Source organism: Ciconia boyciana, chromosome 16 (assembly GCF_034638445.1).
Source record: "Ciconia boyciana chromosome 16, ASM3463844v1, whole genome shotgun sequence".
Classification (NCBI taxonomy): Eukaryota; Metazoa; Chordata; class Aves; order Ciconiiformes; family Ciconiidae; genus Ciconia; species Ciconia boyciana.
This window is the reverse complement of record NC_132949.1, coordinates 1,142,382-1,167,717: the sequence shown is the minus strand read 5'-3', so window position 1 is coordinate 1,167,717 and position 25,336 is coordinate 1,142,382. Positions and strand designations below refer to the sequence as shown.

Genomic DNA, 25,336 nt, shown 5'->3' with positions numbered 1-25,336 from the left:
CAGCCCTCCGTGGCACAGCCTGACCCTCTCCCTCTGCTGCACACGTATGCACAGAGCAGAGCTCTCGTCCTACAGCCTGTCCTACATTTGCTCTGAGCTGAAGGAAACCAAATCTGACAAGAGACCCCTGGGGACACGGCTCAGCTCTTCCACGAAGAACCCTGGTGTTTGAATCCTACGCTGAACTGCAGTGTCTCGTACTGACCTGCAAAGTCAGCAGCTAACATGAGAACGGTGCTGCCTACCTGCAAGGGATCATCAGTCCGTTCATTCTCATAGTGGCAACCTGAGCGCCTGAATCACTGGGATGGGGTGGGGAGGGTAGAGAAGGTGAACTTCAGACCCTCAATTAGGTACCGCTTGCTAGGCACTTGGAAACAGCAAACAGGAGGGGTGGAGAGCTGGCTTTGGTTGCTGTTCTCTCTTCAGGGAACTAATCTCCAAAAGAGAGATTTATGAATCTCAAAGAGCATATAGTGTGACATGCATTTCTCTCTTGAATTAAACTGATCAAATGCTGGAATGAGACAACAAAAATTAATCCTCACAATGCTGGTGACAACTGTCAGGGTATTGATGTTCCAGTTAAGTAAACACAAGCGTTAGGACACCTAAGTACACCCATCAAGAACAATCCAGAACGTCAAAAACTATTTAACATACTATTGATGTACAATGGCGCATCAGAAATTGTAATTCTCCAAAACCTGAAGAATTACTTTGTCTGTCATCCGTCCTTGTGGTTTCTAAAAGCAGCAAGATCTTCTTACTGCACAGAGCTCTCACGTTCTCGCCACAGCACTCTTACTCTCTTCTCTTCTTCCTCCCCTAGGACTGCCACACACTCCATGTTTCTAGCAACACATTACTATTTCATGTAAAACCTTAGATCCCGTAATGAAAAATTTTGCAGTCTAAACAGTAATCAACAGAAGAGCATTAGTAGAAGAGTAGCCCAGCAAGAATTCTCAGTGTTCTGTGCACCTGAAAAAGACTTCAGTGTAATTGCTCTCCTTCCTTATCCCGGTCTTCGCATTTTCTTTAAATTAAAAAAACAGGATATAAAAATTCCCACAAAATCCTGAGATTGTTACTCCTATTTCAGACATTGGCTTAGTGGAATACATGGGCTAAATCAGAGGTCCAGAGTTAAACAGCAGAAACATTTTGATCTGAACAACAAGCTCGTCAACACCTGGACACGATGACATACTACACTTTACTTGTATTATTGCTGTCAGTAGGCTCCTTATATTGCAGAGTAAATGAAATGTTGTAATATGTGCATTGAAAAAGGGCAAGTGGATAAAACGGCATCCCAGAACGCTACTGCATGCGACCACCCTGAGCGTGCAGCGTAAGGCTCAGTGCCGAGCCCTCAGCCACAGCAGTAGGTCGATGCTGCTGCTTTCACTGGAGTCGTCATGCGTGCGTGGTGCTTCTCAGCAGGAACTGAAGTCAAAAGACTTCACAATGAAACAGATACTTCCAAATGAGTCAAATTCATTGAAAAGTCTATTAAATAATGCGTGCTCTGATTAGGGATAGTGCAGAACTCATCAGCATACCAAACTTCCGTACCGCCAGCCTTTCCGTACCTTTCTAACCATGGGGCTCCCGTCGTTGATGAGCTGGGCCAACATCATAGCTACGTTGTGATCGATGGTGGTGGAGTGGTCGGTCCGTTCAGCCGAGTTGCCCACAAATGTTCCCAGTGCAAAGACTGCAGCACAGCGAACCTGTGAGACACAAACATTCATTATTATTTTCCTCCTGTTTCCAGCCCAAAGTTTGCCAGTGGGATTTTTTTATCCCCACAAATGGCATCTCTGGAAACTATTGTGTCAGGTAACTAGTGAGGGCTAAACAGAAGCCCATGGAGAGTAAAAGCCAAACCAGATTCAGCAAAGCACTGAGTTTTAAGTATTCACACATGCAGGAGTATATTTAATTTCCCAGAATACTCGGTGACCTTCCCATGGGTGATTTTTCCAGTTGACGTTGCCTAGAATATTAATTAACAGGAATAAGGTACACAGGGAGTTACTGTTGGGATGTGAATCTCTTTAATAAGAGTGCTGAACTACAGTCTTCAGATAAGGGCTTACAGAAAGGCAGAAGATGATGGAAAAAAGAAAAGCAGAAAAGACAGCAGCTCAAGTCAGGGTAAACTTTGCCAGATCACACAAAGAACAGAAGGATCAGATAGCCTGGTAAGCTTACGGCTTGCCTTGGCAGAGACTGCAAACGGTGGGGATATAGTGCAATCAGCAACTGCAGGATGTGCTTCCCAAAGCAGAAACGCTCGCTCTGGCTTCTCACAGAGAGGTGCGGGTGTGCCGTAAGGACAGTCAACCCGACCTTCGCACAAACGCTGCTTATAAAATGGGGGAAGATGGGGCCGGAGAAAGGAGGTCGAGGATGCAGGACAGGAAGACTGAATGTAAAGAGGAGTCTAATCTTTAATCGCTGCACGTTAGCAATGGTGTTTATCTCCAGGCTTACTTCTCCCACACACGATGTAATTTCACTGGGGTCTGACAGGCTCTGTCAATCATAGCCAGGCTCTGCACAAGAATCGCTCTTGGAGAGCTTGTCACAAAGGTAAAACACATTCAATTAAAGATGTATTTTCACAGATACCAGGAGGAGAACAGTTTTCCTACTGGGCCAAAAAGACCAGAGGGTTTTTTTGCAATATACAGTGTGTTCTGGGACCACATTTTTAACAAGCTTCCGATATGCACGTAAGCAAAAACCATGGTGTTTCCTAACTCTGGTGCCAAGATTCCAGGGCTTTCGGGCTGTATGAACTCCCCCTGTGTTTCTTTGGTTACTTCTCTTGCAGGGCTTGGAGGATTCCCACCTTGAAGAAATGCAATAAGATCTTTCTTTGAACCAGACACAATTGTAAAGCTCTTGAAGGCCCTGGTTTTGAAAGTATTTCTGTAGCCCTCTGCCAGAATTCTGACAACTCAACTGGCGTTTACTTAAAAAGTTGGATTTTTACCTCTGGGATTGGATCCGAGAGGAGACTGTAGAGCTTTTCATGAGCGCTGTCTCTCACGCCACACCACCTTGCTGAGTCAAAGTTCTGCCAAATACGTCCTAAACAAATGGCCACCCACTGACGCAGAAGAGGATGTGGATCATTTAACTGCTCCAGGCAAATAGCAATCAGGTTTCCTTGCAGGCAAGCTTCCTAAAACACAAATCAATGCAATTTATTTTGGATGACAGCTTCCCGCCTCATCATCAAAAAAGAAGATTATTTCTGAAACAGACAGGAAATCGAGAGAAAATAATTATTCAGTGGTTATATACTGATTTTGTTATAAAATACCAGTTGGAAGCAGCATGGAGGGAAGGTCAACTACGTGCTGTTATAGCTAGTTAAATAGCTGAGCATTAGAAATACTTCCTCTAATGCATAAAGCCTGTTTTTCCTCATTGGAAATACTCTTTGCACCTGTCAGAGCCCCAAGGTTTATGGCTCATTCCATATACCCTTCCCAAGAACTTTATCACAGCCATCAAGTTTCCACTTGACAGAACTAGGCACTATTTCTTTAACAGCACGTCAGCGTGCTGCCTGGAGGGGTACTTGTCGAGGGACTTGTGTCCTTAACCTCTGCTTCCAGGTGCCAGGGACATCATGTGTTTGTCACACCTCCAGGCCAATTTTTCTTTTAATCCACACAAAATAATGTAAAGCAATCTTCTATTTCAGTTTTCCAGTTCAGGGTTGTGCTTTAACGCAAGCCAGGACACTTTTATCAAAGCGAAGGCACAGTGCAGAGAAGAGGTAGGAGAAAATGAAAGGAAAACGGATGTTAGGACTCACCTGTCCAGTGTTGTAGTTGTTAACAATTACAGCCAGGATAAAAGCAGTCATTGTCCTGTGCTCAGCCTTAAAACAATATACAACTAATTGTTATCTAGAAAACAGGTCAGAGAACAACCATATCCCATGCTTTCTGAAACACAAGATTATTCTAAGTGCACTTTGTATCACATTACAAGAACAAGAGAGGGGAAAGAAAGCTAAAATTTTCTTGTCATGCAGTCCTGTCACTAGCTACACCTGAGACACTTCATCAGACTGCCAATATGATCCTCCCAACCAACCTCCGTACATTGCTCTGGAGGAGGCGTACAAATACCTATTCCAGGAAACCACAAAAAGCTTCTGCAGAAGGAATTAGGAAAGTTACAGCGCAATTAGTCTGCCTCTGCACCCGCCCCCCAGGAGCCCCCAGCTCCCATCGTCACCGCTGCGTAATCTGCACTTATATAACTTTGAACAAGTTTGCAAATTCTTGTTTGATTTGGCCGTCTCTATCACGCAACCTGGCAGGAGCGTTTTTAACTCCCCTGGTCACTGACTCCACAGCTCAGCAATGACTCTCTCCAGCAGAGCAGTGGGCGTCACAGGAGATGGAGGTGGGAGGCAGTCCCCCGTTAGCACCAACTGCATCAGAACAGCAACAGGTGAGCTAAGACAAGCTAAGCAACTGCTAGAGGCTGAATAAAGATGACTTGTCCTTACTGGCATATAAGGATCTGCCAAAACTGAAAGGAAATACTTGTGACCGTTGTCCTTCACAAGGTCAGCTTGGCATGACTGAAAAATGAGACAAAGAAAGACACAGTGAGTACAATAACATGAAAGTATTTTTTCCTCCAACGATGTACGAATATTTCATGTCTTAATCATTTTTCTCAAATCTCATTTTCATTTGAGAAGCAAAATAACGCGCAAGCCCTCCATCGGGGCCGCAACCAAACATCCCCGCAGCAGAAGGGCCGACAGGGAGGAGCAGCGTCTACAGCAAGGAACCCTCTGCCACCCCCCAACGCGACAGAAACAGCAGCTGGAAATGTGACCTCCTGCTTAGGAGAAGAGTTACATTTGACATCTCTGTCCCACATTAAACCTTTGCCACTATTTAAGAGCCAAAGGCAAAACGGAGGAGGACTCTGATTTTTTTTTTTTTTTTTTACGTTTAACAGAATAAAAATTATGTAAGATTAGATCTTCTAAAAGCTCCATGTCTAATTCTCCACTTTTGACATGTCAATCCCATGTCACATTTCCAATCCCATGTCAAGGCAATTAGCTTACCATAGATCAGCTTTGCTGATAATTGCTGCTCCCTATCTTCTAGTTCTACAGTTAGACAGCTACCCAACTAGTGCAAAACCCCAGTCAAAACTGTAATGTTCCCCAGGCAGGGAGTAAGTGCCCTGCCCTTTCCTTTCAGAGGACGTTATGGTCACACGCTAGCTACCACGAGTCAAGAAAGCAGCTTGTGCTGCATGTTCAGACGTCGGTGGGCACTCCCGGCTGCCAAGCACGCGGCTGTTGCGGGCGCTCTTGGGGTCCCTGCTCTTCCCCCCGGCTGCCCACCCGGTCCTACCCACAGGACTGCAGAGCTCGGGGAGCTCTTGGACGAGCCCGGTGTGTGACCCTTCTTCGATAAACAGAGCACCCCCTTCCCCACGATTATGGAAGGTGCAGTTTGATAGCACAGTCCTCCCCGGTTCTTTCTGTACCACTGTAGCTGATTTTCCAGCTCAGCCTGGCAGCCAGGATGCGCGAGTAAGCGTCTTGTGAATGTTAAAGTACCGTCTTCCACAAGCGGGACAACTCTTGGAGACTACCACACGCAAGAAACCTAGCAGATGTTTCTCTTAGTGACCCACATCACTGAGCCGTTACCAGTAAATGTGTAAGGGTGGGGGGCGGAGGAAGAATTACTCATTCTTTATATATTCATTCTTTGTATTCTGTCCAATCCCCCACCTAGGCAGGACTAGATTTCGACAAGAAGATTTCAACTCATCTACACAAACGAGACTAATCGCTGCATGATTTGGTCAAGTGCTAACATGTATTACATCGGTACAACAGTAGCATGTAGTAGCACGATCTCCTACTACCCGCAATCAAAAACTGCAGAGCAACTCCCCTGTCTTTAAAAGCCTGTAAGGAGAATAATGCAGGTTTTCCTGGGGTAGTATCAGCAGTGAAGCACGTGGCATACACCATGTTTTTGCTAACATACCAACTCAGGCGTCAGGTTGACATATTAGGGTCAAACCGAAAGAATACATACTATGAAAGTGAGAATTTAAGGGAGGAAATACTGACTTGGCAATCAGTTTCCCCCGTGATTGCGGTTCTGTTGTATGCTTCATGCCAGAGACAGGATCATGTATTTTTTATCAGGCGTAGAAGGTGAAGGAGGGAACTAATTGTTGAAAGGAGAGGGGATGGCAAGACGGAGATGCAAGAGAATATTTTATTGCTGAAGGGAGTAAAGATGCTGCTTTTGGCAGACCAAAGAGCGGAGGGAATGGATTGATGCCAGGCTGCAGCTACGAGAGGCTTTCCTGACTTCTGTGTAATGCTGCACAAAAACCAGGCTTCCTTTTTTCCCCCCTTTTCATTCTCAGTGTGAATACTTTCTGTTCCTTACAAAAAACAACCTCTTCGCTATAATGTAGGCAAACAGACACCAACAAAGAGAAGGCTGCCCATCTTCACACTACATTTATTGTGCTGCCACTGTTACCCAACTACCTGAGGCTCGAGGGAGGGAGGCGACATCTATAAAGCCAGCACACTTGCTCAAACCCTCCCTGCTTAGATCCTGTGAACAATATGGAAAGCCAGCATCAGTAACACCTCCTCCTCAAGAAATAAGCAGCTACACTTGTGAGTAATAATACAACATGACCAAAACAAGCTGCAGGCTTGGTGTGAAAGTTCAGAACTTACATAAAATATAAAGCACAGATCTCCTCCTTCTCCCTAATTAACATATGTGCTATGTAACTTATCCCTAAAAATGTCACAAGTTCCCGGGATACAGCAGCACTGCCAGAGCCCAGGGGTGACCTGGGCGACCACGCTGGTCAGTGAACCCTCACTCCCCGGGTGGGTAGCTTTACCAAATTATCCTCAGGGAACACTTAACCTGAATATTTGTATAAATCATAAGATGAGAAGTGGTAGTCAAAATCCTGCTAAATCTGGAAGGTAAGCATACTATTTACATCACTCCATTGCTTTAAAAAGTATGAGGAATGTTTGTTTTCTATTGTCTTCAGCCGGTTCTTTGGAGTGGTAAGATCTCTTTTTCGCTGTCCCACTTTAGTAGTATTCCCATTTTCAGTACCGTTTAATGTGCAGGTTTTTTTTGGTCTTGCTTAAATTCCTGATTATAACCCTTATTACAGGTGGGGGGATTTTTTTTCCCTTTAAATTCAAGTATTTAAGATTTAGAAGGTGCTGTTTACCAAACATTATCAATGCAGCATGCAGCAAATTCTTGACCTAAACCGTATTTGCAAGTGTTATAGCCATCTCCACGGGGCAGCACACAACGCTACTCCTACCCCAAGCTATACCTGCCAGATACCTACAGTAGGCAACTTTGAACCATCACTCGCTACGCAGCTCTGCAGGTGGATTGTCTAGCAATACCGCAGCAGGCTTCAGGCAGAGATGACTATAGAGTCCTCAATGAATATCCTATGAAAAATCACCTGATTATACATGGAACTAAAACAGATTAATCTAAATATTCCAATGTTTACTAGGGACACCCATAGATCACACACAAACAATTCTGTCCGAGGTGCAATGTTTCTATAATATCGTTGATTTATCCTGTCATTTTTATGACAAACCACAATTCCTCACAGCATACCATGCCTACTGAAGGTATCATCTGAAGGGACACATGGCATACTACACTGCTGCCTCGTGTCAGAACACCTTCCTTCTGCCTCCCGGCCCAAAGAGAGGGAGGGACCAGAACAGAAATATTATCTTAGCAGGATATTCTGCTCTCCAGGGCACCAGCAAGCCTTATATAACTTGTTCTCGGTCACATCCAAATGCAAAGAGGAATGAGCAATCAGCTGAACTCCCGTCTAATGAAAGTAATTTCATCAGCTACAGTCTCCTGAAACCAAATAAAGTACACGTACAGGGGACAGCAGATGAAGGAGAGAGACAGCACTGTACAATTATTGCGAGGGTGAAGATTATCTGGCAGAATGTTTGAAAATAAACACGCTCTCATATGCTAGGCAATAGCTTCTGCCTGGGTGATGGAGGTAGCACCCACCCGAACCAGAGCCGAGCCCGGAAGATGCACGCGCAGTGCAGGCAGAGCATCGCACCCTCAGACCCACACCCCCGCCCCACGCGCAGCACTAACGCTACAGCGATTCCACCCAGCCTAACAATTAATTACTGCATCTACCTTCGGTCAGCATTCCCTGCCTGCCTGCCTTCGTACTCACGGAGCATGCCCCTGCAGTCATCCCCCTCCGAGTCTTACAAAAGGCCGTCCCGGAGAAAAGGATGCTGACGCGCAGCACAGTGTGCTCTCCACGGCTCCGGCAGGTCATAAACTGCCGCTCCGCTGGCTCAACCAAAACACTAAAAGAGCGTGTCTCATCCTGGAGCGTGCAGATACCGGTCTTGTGGTTCGTTTAGATAAATTTACCTTCTGGAAATGCAGAGGGCTGGGGAAGTGGAGCAGGCTGTAGTGTTAGAGGACTTGGAATCCGCACAAAATGCAGGCTGTGCGATATTGGTTTTTGTTAAACTTTGTTTGAAACTGAACGCATTTCAAACATACATGGCCAAACCTTGTGTCAGCAGAGGAGGGAAAAGACATGTCTTTATTGACATGTAGCATATAACAAGAACGCATGCTTTTAGCTTCCAATATGACAATACATTAGCTCCTTTTATGGTGTGACAACTCGCGCTGCCTGTCCCCTCCCTCGGCAGCATTCATTGCACTTGCCTGCTGAAGTTGCCCTCTTCTCCCTTCTCACTTGCACCACTTGTTTGTGGAGCTAGCGAGTGAAGCAGCGGAAAGAAATCCTAATACAAAATTTTAAAGTATTTTTGCTGCTGTTCTGTTTCAAAGCACAGCCTACCAAAGGAGTGGGGCAATAAAATGGAGCATGGAGCAATACTGATGGTGGCAGGAGAGGATAAGGGGGAAAGAGCCCTCTCAGATTGGCTTCACCACCAGAGAAGGTGAAGGATGGCACGACGCTCTGTGTAAATTATACACGAGCCTACTCTGAAACATACCTGGGGCTGAAGCGTCAGCCATGGGGAGGCATGCATCAAAAAGCAGCTTTTCAAGAGTAGCTTTAAGATGAATAGTTTTCATTTTCTTTGCTTTCCAAAATCCTCTTAGGATGTTAATGAAAATGTATTTATAAAACTAAACCTGACAATGCTAGATCAACAGTGGGGAAAAATTCCAACAAACTCAGTATTATTCTCCATACTGAAATGGAAGAGATATAACAAAAGTAACCCCCAAATAGGCAAGATCCAACTTCTACAAGCAGCTCAGACAATTTCATATCGGCTTATAATTGTGCCTGCAATTAACTGTGCACACCACTCCTAATAATTTTACATTGCTCAACTAATTGCACCCACAAACCATGGAGTCGTATATATGACTATACAAATTTATCTACAATTACTTACCTGCCTAATTATTTATCAAAAAACCCACAAACCAGAACTCTGGTTAAGACCATCTTTAAAAATCAGGGCTCAGTTTTTAAACCTCATCCTTAAAGGTGCCAAAATATTGTAGAGAAGATCAGAATCATGGACCCATGACAGGAGCAACCTCTCTTCTGTGGGGGGTAAATACTTCCATGGCAACCATCTTCAATGCATCAGCACGTGCATTAGACTCGGAGCAGGACTTATACATTAAAGTCACCAAAAATTACCTTTGCTTTATTCCTAGAAAAATTCTGTCTCTGAAGACTACTCACAGCCTGTTTTGACAACTGATAGGAATGGTCTGGAACAAAACAAGTTTGATAACAACCTAAAGCGAACAAATTGAGGGAGAGTATGAGTGTGTGCGCACGCGCTCTCACCCGGGAGTATGTGACAGAAGATACGAGTGCATTTTAAGCCCCTTCAGCAAGCACAGCAGTATCTTCCCCAATAAAGATGCACTCAGTGAGAGCTGACGGTTTTTACCTAAAGCTCCTACACCCCAGAACCAAAGGGGAACTAGGAACTGTGAGATGTTACAGTGACATTGCAGTGTTAATAGACGGAGCAACCCTGCTTTCATCCCGTGCAGGTATGAAGAGGTGGGCAGCCAACCTACCCCGTGTCAGCACCTTAACGGGGGCTTCCCATTCACAAAGTTTCAGAAGCTAGCTTTCATACAAGTCACATAAATTAATGAGATAATATGCTGGTCTCCAGACAATACAGGGTCTTTTTGGAGTACCTCAGGAGAAAGTCTCAAGTCTAAAGCAACTGGATAAAGCAAACGGGAGGGGGAAAAAAGGCACGCTGCTGAAACCCAAAATAAATGGCCAAGTTCAGAAGTACTCACGCTGTCCACTGCCAGAATTTTGGCCCAGATGAAGACAAGGAGTGGTCTCAGCTCACGAGCTGAACTTTGAAGTAGCTTCAGCACATACGGGAAAATGCCAACAGACAGGGCCTGGGGAGCCAGAGAGAAGAGCAAACCCTTGTGAACGGCTCAGCTTTACTGCAGAGGCAGCACCGTGCAGGGGCAGGACTGAGCGCTCTGCAAAGACGCAGCGTATTTAACGACACAGATGAGAAATCTGGTAGAAAACAATTTCGTACATTTCTAGTAAAGAGGGGATCCCTGTGTATTTGTCTATTGCTCATTTTAATCTTGGATGTCACCAGATATTTTCAGACTCATTTGGTCCATGGAGACTCAGAGTTAATCTAGCACTAGCTTTTACTCGTTAGAGCCTGTGCTATTTTATGCTTCATGATACGTTGCGCTCTCCTCAGATGGGGCCATTTGCTCTCACAAGTAAACATATTGCAAAAGCTCAATAATTACAGGCTTCCCACTGGAAATTAAATAGGCCTCTCGCCTGACACAGACTTTTTACCAAGCCTTTTCCGTGGGATTAGAGACTACGCTCACAGGAAGACATGTGACACGTCAAATCTCTGAGAATCCCATCGTGATTGCAGATACCCTTCCCAAAGCACAATGTAAAGGAAACGTATGGCGAGGGATTGCACTTGCAGCGCGGGGCTCCTGGGGGGTTACCACCCACACCACCTGGCAGCAGCTGAGCATCACCCTGTGGCATGGCCAACCAGGTTTATAAAGCACGTAACAGCCAGAGCAAAGGCCACTGTGGCTGACCTGCAGCTACGTTTTGATCCTCATAGAAGTTTATAATCCAGAGGTCTTAAAATCACCTTTAATGCATGCTTTATTCCTGCCACAGAGGGCTAAGCTGTCTGCGAAGGCATGCAGAAGGGAGTCTTGGCTGAGATGAAGGAGAAAGGTAAAGACCACCACTAAAAAGGCCCATCATTGAGCTATTCCACGACCAGCTGGTGGTTCATCTTCATCACTTTTATCAACAAATAGCTCCATTTACAAGGGTGTTTTAAACGGCTCCTCTGTTTAATTCTTATTTATTATCCGCACCGTGCTAGCCGCTTTCCAAAATGCGGAAGGCAGCTGCCGCCTTCTCAGAAAAGCTTATAAAATCCAAAGACCAAATAGATAAAGGAAGAGAAGAAAATGATGCAGGCCAGTAAGCTGAGAGAACAGATGCTAAACATATGTGCTATTTTTTTGTTATTTATTTTACATGACAAACCTTCTTATTTGTCCCAGATATTTCCTCCTGTTTTGTCCCTTCCAATATTTTACACTAAACTACTCCCAAGGAACTCCTCTTTGTGGTAATACAAATGAACAGCTACTCGGCCTTTTTGATTAATACAAACCACTTAGGGATGCCTGCTCCATTTCACACACATGAACACATAAAACACTGGTCATTTGTCAAATCTGTGGAATATCTTCCACATCTTCCTTCCATAAATCATCATTTGTATTTATCGCCTATACCGAGATAAACTAGACTTTTACAAGACTTTTACATGCAACATCCACGCACCAAGCTAACTGCCCAGGGACCCAGGTCCAAAAATCTTCCCAGCAAATCAAGAGCTCGCAGCCGATGTACCTGGCTCAGCAGCACCTGCAGAGGAGAGGGATAACGGTTATTGCTAAAAAGAACAAAAATCCTTGTGCCTGCAGAGCACATATAAGAGGACCTCAGGATCGTTATGTGGCTTTGAACAAACTGACGGTCTGAACAAAAAAGCTGGAAGGCAAACCCTGAGTGCTGGAACCCTTCACCCCACCGAACCGTGCCACCAGCGGGTTACTGCCCCTCCTGATAACGCTCTCCTTCATGAAGTTTCTGCAGACACATGCAAACGTTTTCCTAGGAACACAGGTATCCTCAACCTCCACGTCACTGCTCCACTTGTTCTCTCTGCTAATTCTTCTCTCAAGTGCAGTGGTTCCTATGCAGCATAGCTCTGCTAGATGGAAGCAGCCCCTATGGATTTCAAATATTCTCATCGTACCACCTGCCTTTCCCCAGGAAAGCAGGAACACGATTGTATCTGCAGGAAGGATTCAAAGGTGAGCAAACGGCCCAGCCTCCCATTACTCAAAACAGCTCAGAAGCAGAAAAAGAGGCTTTGCTTTCCTTGGCAAATCGATATAAAAGACTTAAGAGGGAAGCAAAAGGTCACATTAGTCGTTAATAAAAATCTCATTAAAACGGAGTCTGACAACGATAATGAGGTGGTAGTTTACTGGCTTATACCTACCCTGGTGTGAAATATTAACAGACAGACTCTCAGTTCTTAATCTCCTTAACAGATGTAAGATATTGGAATGCAACGTTTAATCCTCAGTTTAAATTGAGTAACATCCCTCAGCATGAGTCTCAGGGAAAGAGACTCGTTGATTTAGCTCCCCAATTCCATCCCCTTCTCAGTATTTTTCCACACTGCATATTCAAATTAAATTATTTTTCATGTTTAATATTGAAGAATAACTAAATTACTTGGCTCATGTCTCACACTATGGATGACTGATACTAGATACCGAAGTTGTGCAGAGAAAGTCCAGCAGGAAAAGATGGTTACACAGGAGAGTGTGTTTCACCTCTGAATATCGGAGCTTGGATCTCAGGACAGGTCATAAGAGAAAGGAGTTTTTTCATCCTGCCCTAGTTGGCACCAGCCTATTCCATAAACTTACTACAGAACTTGGCACGATTCACAACGTGCTTTAAAGATGCCCGGCACAGGAATAACAGGGGCAGCTGTTTGAGATTAAAGCAGTAATAGAAACCAGGGCATGTAGAAGCTGGGGCAGCTGAAACAACAGACTGGAACACGTTAGGTGCAGGGTGCTTACACAGACGTGGGAGGCATAGAGATTGGACAATGCTGTTATTGTCTGACCTTCAGAAAAAAACAAGTAAATCCACAAATTCTGTTGTAGCTGGGAAAAAAAATGGATGTAATTGAAAAGGATTTCCAGGTGAAGATACAAAACCACATCTCAGCACTGCTAGCATCCCACAAGAACCTTTAACCAAATCCAATTGTGTCTTATTTTAAAGCTCCGGTGCATTATTTTCAAAACCGAAAAAAAGCCATCAGTCTCTCTCAGGTTGTTATATTCCCACCTCCCAAACTGATTTGCCAACCACCTGAAGCCAAAACTGACACAAATTCTAGAGACTTGGATGAGGATGTGGGGAGTCTATGCACAATTTATGAACTTTTAGTGAAATTATGACATTGCTATACTGTGCCACTATATGCGCACAGCACTGCATCACATCCCTCCCTGACATTTGTCCATCATTATTCCTAAACAGAAGCCTGGGAAGCTAATTATGTCCACACATGCAAGTTAGAGATTAACCTGGATGCAAGAGGATAATTTAGAAGTAACTCCACGTTTTAGCAGGAATCTCCTCATGAATGCAGGATGCAAGAAGGGGACTGCAGCAGTGGTCTCCCCAGGGCTTTCTGTGGAGTAATTGCTGCTCTTTATGTGCACTGGAGATCGCGTGGCAGGAGGTACCTCCACAAGGATCAATCATCTGCTACTCGGGCTCGTTCAGGCTGTGCGTATGCTAACTTCTCTTTGATGACTTCTCTCCTCTGTGTCCAATCTGCCCCATGCACAGCAAGAATTCAAAATGGAAAGGAACTTCTTGAAGTCAATAAAAGATCATTTACGAAGGACCGTCTCCCTGTCCTTGACAAATCCAAGCTTTGCATGGCTGGCATCATGCCCCTGGAACTCAAATACCTTCTTTCCCCAGGGGCACATCTAAAATGGGAAAACAGAATCAACCTTTGTTAGGCTACAGCAGAGTAATCTAAGCACTCCCAAGGAGTCAAAGCAAAAAGACACTCAAAAGGGGTCTGAAATGCACTTCCTTCCCTCTCTCAATCAGTTGGTCTCTAATTCCAAGTATCTCAAACGTGTTAACAAGCAATCTTATTCCACTATACAATTAATATGCTTTAATTATGAGAATAATTACATGGTCCTAGCTCATTTTTGCTCCAGGAAGGAAAGCAGGTTCCTTTGCCAGGTGACCTCTCAATTCCACTGCAGGGTTAGGCTACCTGCAGAGCCCTCTGGTGCCAAATTCACTGGAAAGCAGCAAAGTTGGTGCTAGGGTAGAAGCCTGCCTTCTCCCATTGCAGTGACAGAGATAAACCATACATCTGTTTACCCAGCTGATCTCTCAAGGCTTGGGAGGCTCAGGGAAATTAAGATTTGGTCTTACAGAGATTGATAGTGCTGTCAGTCACAAAACAAGCTGGTAGCTAACAGAGGGAAGGTGAGTCTTCTCACATTTAGTGAAAGAAATCACATATCCTGGTACAAGTGACTGGAACCATTTTCCTTTAAACAGAAAGACTTTTGCTGCCTGGTAGAGAAGAGACCGCAGCTACCTCGACAACAGTTTATATTTCTGTCAATACAGACTCCTGGGGAGGAGAGGACAAGAGCGGACGACAATTGTAATAAGTGCCTTGCCATAAAGTATTATTTGAAATGAGGTGTTATGTTTCTCCTAGATTTACTTCTCCTTTGTACATATGAACTTTGTCTAGTCTGAGCAAATGCCTACCAGAACTCTACATTCCTTCCACGCATGGTCTTCAGAGACTTATTTCTATGTTCTTGCAGCACAATTCCAGAATCACATTAAAGGGAACACTTTCCAGGCTGTACCAGACAGATAAAGAAGCCATTTCCAAACTATTTACACTGCAGGAACTTCCACTTGCTGAAAACAGAGAGAAGATGAAGTCTCTGCCTGACAGAGCTGGCACGTAAGAGGAGATACTACAGGACAAAACAACAAAGATGTGCTGCTCTGTGAAGTCTTGCTACTTCAGAGCAAAAGAGGAGGCAGCAGAGCCTGATACTGTTGAAGCTGCAAATGGACTATAGCAGGAAGTTTTGCTCAATGGAGAGTGAAGGTACTGGGGAAGAAAAGCATTTTGTCTTCATCTGCACAGGTCTAGCAAACATGCAATCAGCTCTAATTAATCCTGAAGGAGCCCACGTAATTTATGTACCCAAACGCCATCTGGCTGGTAGCACAAGGCTCAGCGGGCAGGGAGAGGCATGCACAAACACACCGTGGCGGCTGCGGCCGTGCTCCCGCAAGCCACGGCGGTGCCGAGCCCCTGCCCCAGCCAGTCACCTGCAGGACGATGGGGAGCTGCTCCGGGGGGTTGCGGTTCTCCACGCCCATGGTCAGCCACACCTGGAAAGCCGTCAGCTGCTCCGCAAAGAAGGGGCTGTGCTGTTGGAGCAAGAACAGGAATGCAAGTTCGGTTTAAAAACAAAACAAAAAAAGTGAAACAACTACTTTTGGCACCTACGGACTCGCACCGTTTATTGTTTCCAAAACCAATTCTTTTTAATTGGCAAACATTTGTTTGGGGTTTTTTCATGTATAAAAATATTCCAAAGACTGACCAGATACAATTCCCTTTAAATATGCTGGCATTCTCTAATGTAAGTGTTTGAAAAAAGAAGGAAAGAGTAGAGAAATAGCAAAAGATATCACAAAAGGTCTTAGGGAAATCTGGTTAATTTTTTCCACATGAGAAGCAGAGAGAACAGCAGTGGGTTTATCTGCTCTGCAGAGGCAGCTTCACTCCTGTAGCAGCACACAGTGCTACCTCTGCCCAGTCCACAGCGAAACCAATCCAACAACAACAACAAATATGTCCGTCCACGTCTCAGTCTTCCCTGGCTGCCACAAACCTCTCTACAAACAGGTGGCCGTTCAGATGGTTGGGGCTGTAAGAAGGCTGCCTCCTATTTATCAGTTTTTCAAGCCTTTTATTTAGCTATCCATCAGTTCTGACACCTGTAAGGCAGTAAAAGGACTTCATACAGGCAAACAAAAATCAGAAAATTTACTTAAGAAATTGAATCCACCAATTTAAATAGAGATATCCTGGTAGTGTGGGTAAATGAGCATAAAAATAACATGCAGAGCGCTACAGTATTTAATAGCCTTTACCCTAGGGCCCTACTAAAGATATGAGGGTTGGGGTGAACCCCCATTAGCTAACACCTGTCAGTTGTACTTTGGTACTTAGTACTTAAGACAGTACTATCATATGTTGTTTTACAAAATGCATCCGAAGAGCATGCAGTAAATACAGAGGATGCTAGCATGTAGTATCTCTAGGCGTAAAGGAATCTGGTTTAGGGGACAGCAAATACAAGTAGAGAAAATACCGCATACTTTGAAAAACATACGACGTAACTATGGTCTTACTCTAACAAGATGTGACCGTTTGGAGGTGCACCACACTGGCTGATGAAATAGGAATTTTACCTGGTGAGATGTGACATTCTGCAGCACATTTTAAGCCCCTGGAGCCTGCTCAAGCGTGCAGCGCACCTCTCGTCTGCTAACACCATCGGTGACTGGCCAGTGGTGCGACACTTATTCCCCAAAGCGCTCTGCTCCGCAGTGCACACTCGGATGGTCCCTGGGCACATCAGCGTCCCCTGCCAGCGCAGCAGCGCTCCCAGAAACATTCCTTTTGCCATCTATCACACCAAGTATGTGGTACAAGCTAGGTACGAGAAAGCACTGGCCAAAGCACACAGCAGCTTCCAGTTAGAAATCCACAGGGAAACAGAAATTAAGGGGGAAGGAGGCAGGGAAGAGATGGGAGAGGGGAGAGTAAACCAACACAAACCCGCCAGAAGCCCAATCGCCCCCCCGCCATCCCCCATACGAGCGCCGTGAGCCCGCAGGCCTTTCTCCGTCAAGCTATTATATTTTCCAGGTCTGACTAGGAAAGAACACCTAGAGAATAAGCAAAGTCAGACGCACGTGGTTTATAATGTGCTGCTGAAACAGAACAGCCTTGAAGAGATTACCAATTGCTTTATCCAGGGCCAGGCTGGTCTCTAAACCTGCAGCGGCCAACACGGCTGGCGAATGGATGGCAGCGGGTAATCCTGTGACTCACCCGGGCATTTGACATCCCAGACACCGATTGCTGCTCCTGCCAGCCTAGTTATGAAGCCGGCTGACTAACCTGGATAACACAACGCCCCTTCCCCCTGCCTTGCACTGAACGGCAATTTCTCCCAGGAGTACTGCTGGCCAGCAGCAGCTAACCTTCTCTGATATACAACACTTCTTGCCGGGTGTAAATCAAGAGGTTTGAGGACAAAACGTTGATTAGAACACAAGGAATAGATCAGAGGCGTGCAACTGTCTGTCTGCTCCAACCATTTGTCACAGCGTAGAGCTAAGCCCCTTCCACTCCCTCCCAAACTAACAGCCAAGTCTCATTCTCCTTCTGTAGGTGTCTCAGAGAGACGTCCAACAGGTTAATATCTGTCCCCTCGCCACAGAACAGGCACAAACCTACACGGTATTAATCACGCTGGATTTCAAATGAAAGCGTAAGGAAGAGCTCGGAAGAGGACTTGATCCTGCCTTTACGTCTAGTGCCCAGGCTAGCCTGGAAACTCACAGCATCCAGGCTCCCAGCTCTACCTACCTCAGGTTCTAGTCAAAATACACAAGAAATTACATTTGTCAGGCTTGAAAACCTGCTTGTAAATTGCTTCCCCCTACATTGAATCAATCACTAGTTGAGAATAACCACTCTTATTTGCTGATCTCTTGTCTAATCCCTAGCAAGTATCTGCCTCCTCTCATCCCTGAAACGCACAGAAATCTGCTAAATCTCAACTCACTTGATAGTGAGTGCCCAGATGAGGTCTAAGACTGATATAAAAGCAGCCACTGACATTGTCAGAGACCCGAAATAAAAATGAACATAAGCTAGGAAAGGAAAAATCATACTTGTTGAAATTTTTAAATACAGCACATACAGTGGGGAAAAAAAGGGGCGGGAGGATAAAAGCCTTAGGGCATCTTTATCAACCCCCACCCTCGCAGAAGTCCACAGCTCTCCCGTACTCAGGCCTTCGGAGACGACCTGCAATCGCAGCCAGAAAACCTTTTGGAAGTTAGGTAGCATTAAAAAAATATTACTGTACAATTAAAGAGAACACCTTTAACATGGTTTCCCACAGCATTCTCCTGGAGAAACTGGCTGCTCATGGCTGGGACGGGTGTACTCTTTGCTGGGTAAAGAACTGGCTGGATGGCCGGGCCCAAAGAGTGGTGGGGGATGGAGTTTACTCCAGTTGGCGGCCGGTCACCGGCGGTGTCCCCAGGGATCTGTGCTGGGGCCAGTCCTGTTTAATATCTTCATCAATGGTCTGGACGAGGGGATCGAGTGCACCCTCAGTCAGTTTGCAGATGACACCAAGTTGTGCGGGAGTGTTGATCTCTTGAGGGGAGGAAGGCTCTGCAGAGGGACCTGGACAGGCTGGGTCGATGGGCCGAGGTCAATTGTACGGGGTTCAACAAGGCCAAGTGCTGGGTCCTGCACTTGGGCCACAGCAACCCCATGCAACGCTGCAGGCTGGGGGAAGAGCGGCTGGAAAGTGCCCGGCGGAAAAGGACCTGGGCGTGTTGGTCGACAGCCGCCTGAATATGAGCCAGCAGTGTGCCCAGGTGGCCAAGGAGGCCAATGGCATCCTGGCTTGTGTCAGGAATAGCGTGGCCAGCAGGACTAGGGCAGTGATCGTCCCCTGTGCTCGGCCCCAGTGAGGCCGCACCTCGAATGCTGTGTTCAGTGTTGGGCCCCTCACTCCAAGAGCGACATGGAGGGGCTGGAGCGTGTCCAGAGAAGGGCAACGGAGCTGGGGAAGGGTCTGGAGCACAAGGCTGATGGGGAGCGGCTGAGGGACTGGGGTTGTTCAGCCTGGAGAAAAGGAGGCTGAGGGGAGACCTCATCGCTCCCTACAACTGCCTGACAGGAGGCTGGAGAGAGGTGGGGTCGGTCTCTTCTCCCAGGTAACAAGGATAGGACGAGAGGAAATGGCCTCCAGTTGCGCCAGGGGAGGTTTAGACTGGATATGAGGAAATTTTACTTCACCGAAAGGGTTATCAAGCATTGGAACAGGCTGCCCAGGGAAGTGGTGGAGTCGCCATCCCTGGAGGTATTTAAAAGCCATTTGGATGAGGTGCTGAGGGCCATGGTGCAGTGGTGGGCTTGGCAGTGTTAGGTTTACGGTTGGACTCGATGATCTTAAAGGTCTTTTCCAACCTATACGATTCTGTGATTCTGTGATCACGGTGGAATAGGTATCCGAGGTTGTACAGTAATTATTATTTAAAGGTTTCCATTCATGAAATGTCAAAGGAATATCAAGAAAAAAATCCATTCTGATTAGAGGAATTTAAGCAAATATAATATTAAAAATTTTACTTTTCTGCTCTCTGAGATTAACTAAAGTAGAAACCCCCCCCAGTGACTCACATTAATGATACTATGCTTAAGAAAACGCTTTAGACATACCCTCAACCTTTATTTTATTTTCAAATAAACGTAACTCCACTAAGAGATAATTTTTGCGTTAAAGTTTTTAATTTCAAAAATCATGCTGGCATGTTGGGATTGTTTTTGTAACAATACTCTTAGTCAAGACTGAGTGCTCTGAAATTTTAAGAGGCAGGTCTCAGGCATCAGTTCTACTGGCAGGAGTCTCCTTGCCAACAGGCGTGGGCTGAATCAGACATCTCATGCAATAGTGAAGCTGATTTTAAATCTATTCCTCTAAGTGAAGTGAGTAGACATTTACAACTTTCAAAAAATATAAACCCTGAAACTGCAACAATTCAAGACTCAACAAGCAAAAGCGATGCGCTGAACTGAGGTTTCAAACAATGGGTTAAACTGGGCACACAGCATTTCAAGATATCCGACTTACCCTAAAGGCAGTTCCTTCCTCTATAATTGTAGGTAATTGGGAAAGGCAAATATCAACTGCAAGGTCCCATGCTTGCCTAGAGAAAAAGGTGAAAGAGGAAAGTGAAGTCGTTACAAGTTATCCATAAGTAATATCAAGGTTAATTTAAATTCTGATCATGCAAGTATCTGGACAAAGCAGCGTTGTCTGACTGGCTTAGAAATGTTTAATATTCCCTTTTTTTAAAAGACAGATATAACATATGAAAACTATTCAGAGAAACAGTGAGAAGGTCTAGTCCAGCATCGCGTCAGGCTGCCCAACAAAATGTGAGCGAGGTAAAAAGATCCCTAGCTGAAGTTCACAGAAGCGGCTCCTCTCTGTAACGCAGAGAGAAGCCAGAGTGAATTGAAGTCTCATTATATACCTGTCCTCATGCAAAAATGGATGACCTTTTTTTTAAACTAGAAAAATGAACTCAATCCTGGATTAGCTCCAACCCCTAATCCTTCAGCACACACCTCAATATGCATCCAAACCCTCGCTTGCTCTGTATCCAAGTCACATCAGCTCAGGAAGATGCGGTCTGACTGCCAAGCCCTCCAACTCACAGTTCACGGATACACCTACACCACCACACTAATTCTCCTTTTCCACATCCTTGACACAGACACTGTGTCACTGCGCCTATCACTGGGAAAAGTAACTCGGTCTCCATTAATCTAACTCCGAGCTGGGTTTTGCGTGGCAACCTTGTTTACAAAGATCGGCTCTACGTGACTCGCCCTAAGGATGGAGGCATGTACACTCAACTAGAAGAGAAAATACTTAAGGATTTCAGCTTTTACACTTATCTACTATACTATTTAATGGCTAAAGAATTGTGACTTACAATATTTTAGCGTTACAGTTATAACAGCACGTAAATGACGTACAGTGGCCAAGGAACCTGTTGTGGCTGATTCGGTGCAAACGAAATGTGCCCAATCTGCTTCAAAATGCCCACAAACTAAAAGAGGACCAAACTAAAATAAATGCCTTTGGTCTCCAAAGTTCCTAAAACACCTCTAAAAAAGGGAAACAGTTACTTTTTACCCCAGAAACGATTATCCCTACTCGATCCATAGACATTCGATGGACTTTTCATTTTAATATAAGAATTCATGCACTCTGAAAGGCTAGCGAGTTCAACCACCACCCGCTGGGTTTCTTACACAAAGGAAACTAATCTACTCTCCAGACACGTTTGTTCTTCCATGGCTTGTGGCCATCTTGTTAGCATCAACAGGCTAAGCAATTTTCCTTCTCCTAGGAACATTTGCAGACCTAAGGCCATAGGTGATAATCAATACAGTGTATTTCAGTTACCTGCTCCAATAAGTTCTTAAATCACCCTGTTTTGAGTCAAACAAAGCCGTCCATTAGAACAACTGCCGAGCAAAGTCTATCCCATTAGCCTAACTGGCAGCTGTTCCCAACCGAAAACAATCTCTCCAATTAGATGGTAAAATAAACTATAATGCTGTTGCATTTTTTTCTATGGATGCAAGAGATGCAGCTTGTTTTTGTTGCCCCAGACCTTGTCCCTCTGCTTCACAGCATTCACCTTCCACTTGACAATATACTGCCAATATAATTAAGAGGTAATCAAGAAATAATCAAAGCACGGGCTTCCCACATGCTCAATAAAGACCTGTGCTGGAGACAAAATATTTACACAGAGCCGACGAGAGAGAGATTTATTCTTGGCTGAGGCAGAGGCAAAGTCAATTAGCACAAATATAAAGATAATTTTACTTCAAGCAAAGAATGAATATTTCTGACTTCCGGGTTTCTTGGAGGAATGGGCAATACCACCTAAAGAAATTCTCTCAAACATTACAAAATGTCAATACATAGCGCCTTTGAGAGAAGTTTTACTACACAGGAGAAAAACGGTTTAGAGAGCAGAGACAACTAGTCTTATTTTGGCTGCTTATAAAAGGATTCTGCACAGGTCATTTTACTGCAGAGGCACAGAGCTAAGATGCTGAGCTCCTCAAAGTCATTTTAGGTAAGAAGCACTAATACCGCTATAAAAATGTCCAAAGGAGCCCTGCAAGGTCAAATCTCAAAGGTTTTAAGTGTTATCAGAATGAACAAACGAAACTTTAAAAAGATATTTTAGTAGATTAAAACCAAATCTCTTTTTACGCTTCTAAAAACAGGCCATTCAAAATCAATGTAGCCACACAGCCAATGTCACTCAATCTCTTAAAAGAGCAAGCACCAATATAAAATCTTAACATTACTGCTCATCACGATCTAGAGAGCTGCTGATTAACATCAACTGTGTAAGAGACTCTAATCAATTCATATACTTAAAATGATTCTCCGGCCTTTCCAAACCAGCTCAACACACCGTTTCTGCTCTATCTCCGCAGGAAACAGAAAACCTCCCCACCCAACGAGACACGTCAGTAAGTTTTGCCTGAAGTAAACATCACACGATTCCCAACTCCTAGAACGGCTACACATTACTTGCAAGACTTCAGGTCGCACAAGTCATTCATGACTTGTCAGATCGCTAACTCACTGCATTGGCAAAGCAGACGATGGCATGAAACGGGCTTTACCATAATTAAAAGATTCAAAAGAAGCCACAAAGGAATGGTAAAGGACTAACACCACAGAGTATGTGAAGAGAAACAGAAGGGGAAAAATGCTTGTAGCAGTCATGGTGAAAATAAATGGCTGCTGGTGGTGGGGAGGAGGAGCAGTGATTGACTGTTTTAATATGCCAAAGGGAACTAGAAAGGTGGGCGATTTGTAGATACGTTCTCTGAACTAACATTACACTTTAGCACACAAAGAAGAGATAAATTAGGGAGCAGCAGGGGAACAAGGATGGGTGACGTTGCATCCCAGAAGTGATTTATGAAAGCCAACCCAAGAGATCACTACCTCTCTTCCTTCTTTGCAGAGACTGCTCTTTGCAAAGTGCTCTGGAAGATTTGTTTTCACTACATTAGGTATGAATACCTAATTCATACCTGGGTAATATACCTGGGTAATACCTCAGCCTTGTGCCTTCCTCCTTCCTTACTGCGCTCTTCCAATAACCCCCGGACCCCTCACTGCGACAAGACGACACTATGATGCATCCCCTGGGCGATAACCCACTGAAATATCAGTGTTTCAACCTCACTACATTATGCTACTAAAGAATGTGTTAATGAGGTTTTTTTATAGTCCGTTGTCCTAACTGCTCTGTATATACAACAAATTGATAGAGCACTTCCATAAGAAGAGAGGACAACTCTTTCACCACCCCAGTTAAGTTAGAAGCTATCATACACTTAACGTAAGGTTTTATACACGTTCCTGTTATGTCTCCCTGAAAAGGGCAATAAAACCAGCAATCCCACGCAGCGACTGATTTGACCAAGTCCAAAGGATTTCCACCGTACACCACCTATCAGGAGGTGGCCACTTCTACGTGGTCTAAAACCAATGTGTATGTTCGAGAGAACCTGGAAAGAGGCACCACAGGAGGTGGAGCTCACACTACCTGTCAGCGGGACCGCCAGCCCTCAACCCACGAGTTCAAAAGATTTTTTTGTGCAATCAGCCAGACAGCATGGCTATACTTACCCTTATGCTTGTTCGAGACCTGGCAACCTTAATAGTATCACATCTCCAAAAAGGCAAAAGCCTTTTACAGTGCTCCACGCTATGCTGTGAAGCAATCTCAACAAAAGGGGTCAAACTCAGACTTTCAACGATGTTAGGATGGGGGACTCCTCAGGTTCAACTACTAAGAAACCATACTTACTCTCATGCATCTCCCATACGTATTTCAGAATAAATGTATACTAAATCCTCTCCTTAGCTGGAAGATTGACTCCATTAAAAAACAGGCAAGAAAGTGCTTTTGTTTATCTAAACCAAGCAAAGCAACGCAGCATGCCAACAGAAACAGTCTGCAAAGAAAATAAGCCAACAACGCCTTGCATCTCGGTCTGCACTGATCAGTCAGTTCAACAAGGTACTCAACATACAAGATGCAAGCCATCATCCCGGGAAAGGATAGAGCATTTCGGAATATATGAAAATTAAAAATGAAAAAGCATTGCTCCTCCATAATTCTACAATAAAAATTAAACAGGGAAAGAGCTCCTCTGAATTCCATCATTAACTCTCTTCTCCTGTGATAGAAATACTCATATATTTGTCTTTATAATTTCAATTTTTCTTAGCCCTTAAGCACAAAGTCCCCATTCACACACCCCCCAGACTCCATCTATCTCCCCACCTCAGTTCAATACCAGTTTCATTACAGTAGGACTGTTTAAACTTTTAATAATTTAAAGTTAACTTATCCAGCTGCCTTTACTTTGTTTCCCGGAGGTGCTGCAAAGTTTGGACTTTTAAGCACAGAACAGAAGGCTGAGAGTTCCAGCTTTGCTCAATGACTGTTTTATTGTGCAAATCCATGAAATGTTTGGTAATGGAAGCCCACAGTAATACTTTAACAGCATAAATGAAACATGGTTACAGACATGGGCGTTAGTCTTTCTTCACCCACATGTACTACATTAGCTGACAGATCTGGTTAGCTGACAGAAAAAAATCTGATTAAATCAAGGGTGTAATCTGAATTAATCTAATCCTTCAAATGTCAAACAGTTCCAAATACCCCTTCAACAAATCACTTTCTTCTTGCTGAGACACTAAGTCTTTCTGTGCAGCTAAATGAGACTCATTTCTCCGAGAAATCGGCAAGCAGACCTGCATCCATTCTGCAACACTCCCACAATGTTCAAAGACTCCAGCTCCTCTCTTACCTGTAATTGGGTTGCTATATTATGGTTTTCTTTTCAGCTAGAATTTCAAGCTTATTTTATTTGCAGTATGTTATGACTTACTTTCAACTAGAATTTCATGGTCGGTGTACAGACTATTGCAATATTTCTATTATGGACAAATCATAGCTCTTCCAAAGCATAATTAAGGTACTTCATTTTTAATATATGACCTATGTTAGGAAATATTTCCAAACATATTATTAGGTCTTTTCAAAGGCCATGAATATAACTCGCTGCCAAGAGCGG

General features: G+C 44.5%; 1 protein-coding gene across 5 annotated transcripts in view; it reads right to left on the bottom strand.

The window, feature by feature from the left end:
* RPTOR (regulatory associated protein of MTOR complex 1) overlaps positions 1 to 25,336 on the bottom strand; it is a 164,049-nt gene that overhangs the window by 55,126 nt on the left and 83,587 nt on the right. For all 5 annotated transcript variants that reach the window (XM_072880878.1, XM_072880879.1, XM_072880880.1 and 2 more), the window contains 8 exons: positions 20,265 to 20,340; positions 15,640 to 15,741; positions 11,992 to 12,075; positions 10,419 to 10,529; positions 4,550 to 4,624; positions 3,845 to 3,910; positions 3,011 to 3,202; positions 1,599 to 1,739 (listed from right to left, as the gene is read on the bottom strand). In XM_072880878.1, coding sequence (XP_072736979.1) covers positions 1,599 to 1,739; positions 3,011 to 3,202; positions 3,845 to 3,910; positions 4,550 to 4,624; positions 10,419 to 10,529; positions 11,992 to 12,075; positions 15,640 to 15,741; positions 20,265 to 20,340 — 847 coding nt within the window. The remainder of the gene's footprint in view (positions 1 to 1,598; positions 1,740 to 3,010; positions 3,203 to 3,844; positions 3,911 to 4,549; positions 4,625 to 10,418; positions 10,530 to 11,991; positions 12,076 to 15,639; positions 15,742 to 20,264; positions 20,341 to 25,336) is intronic.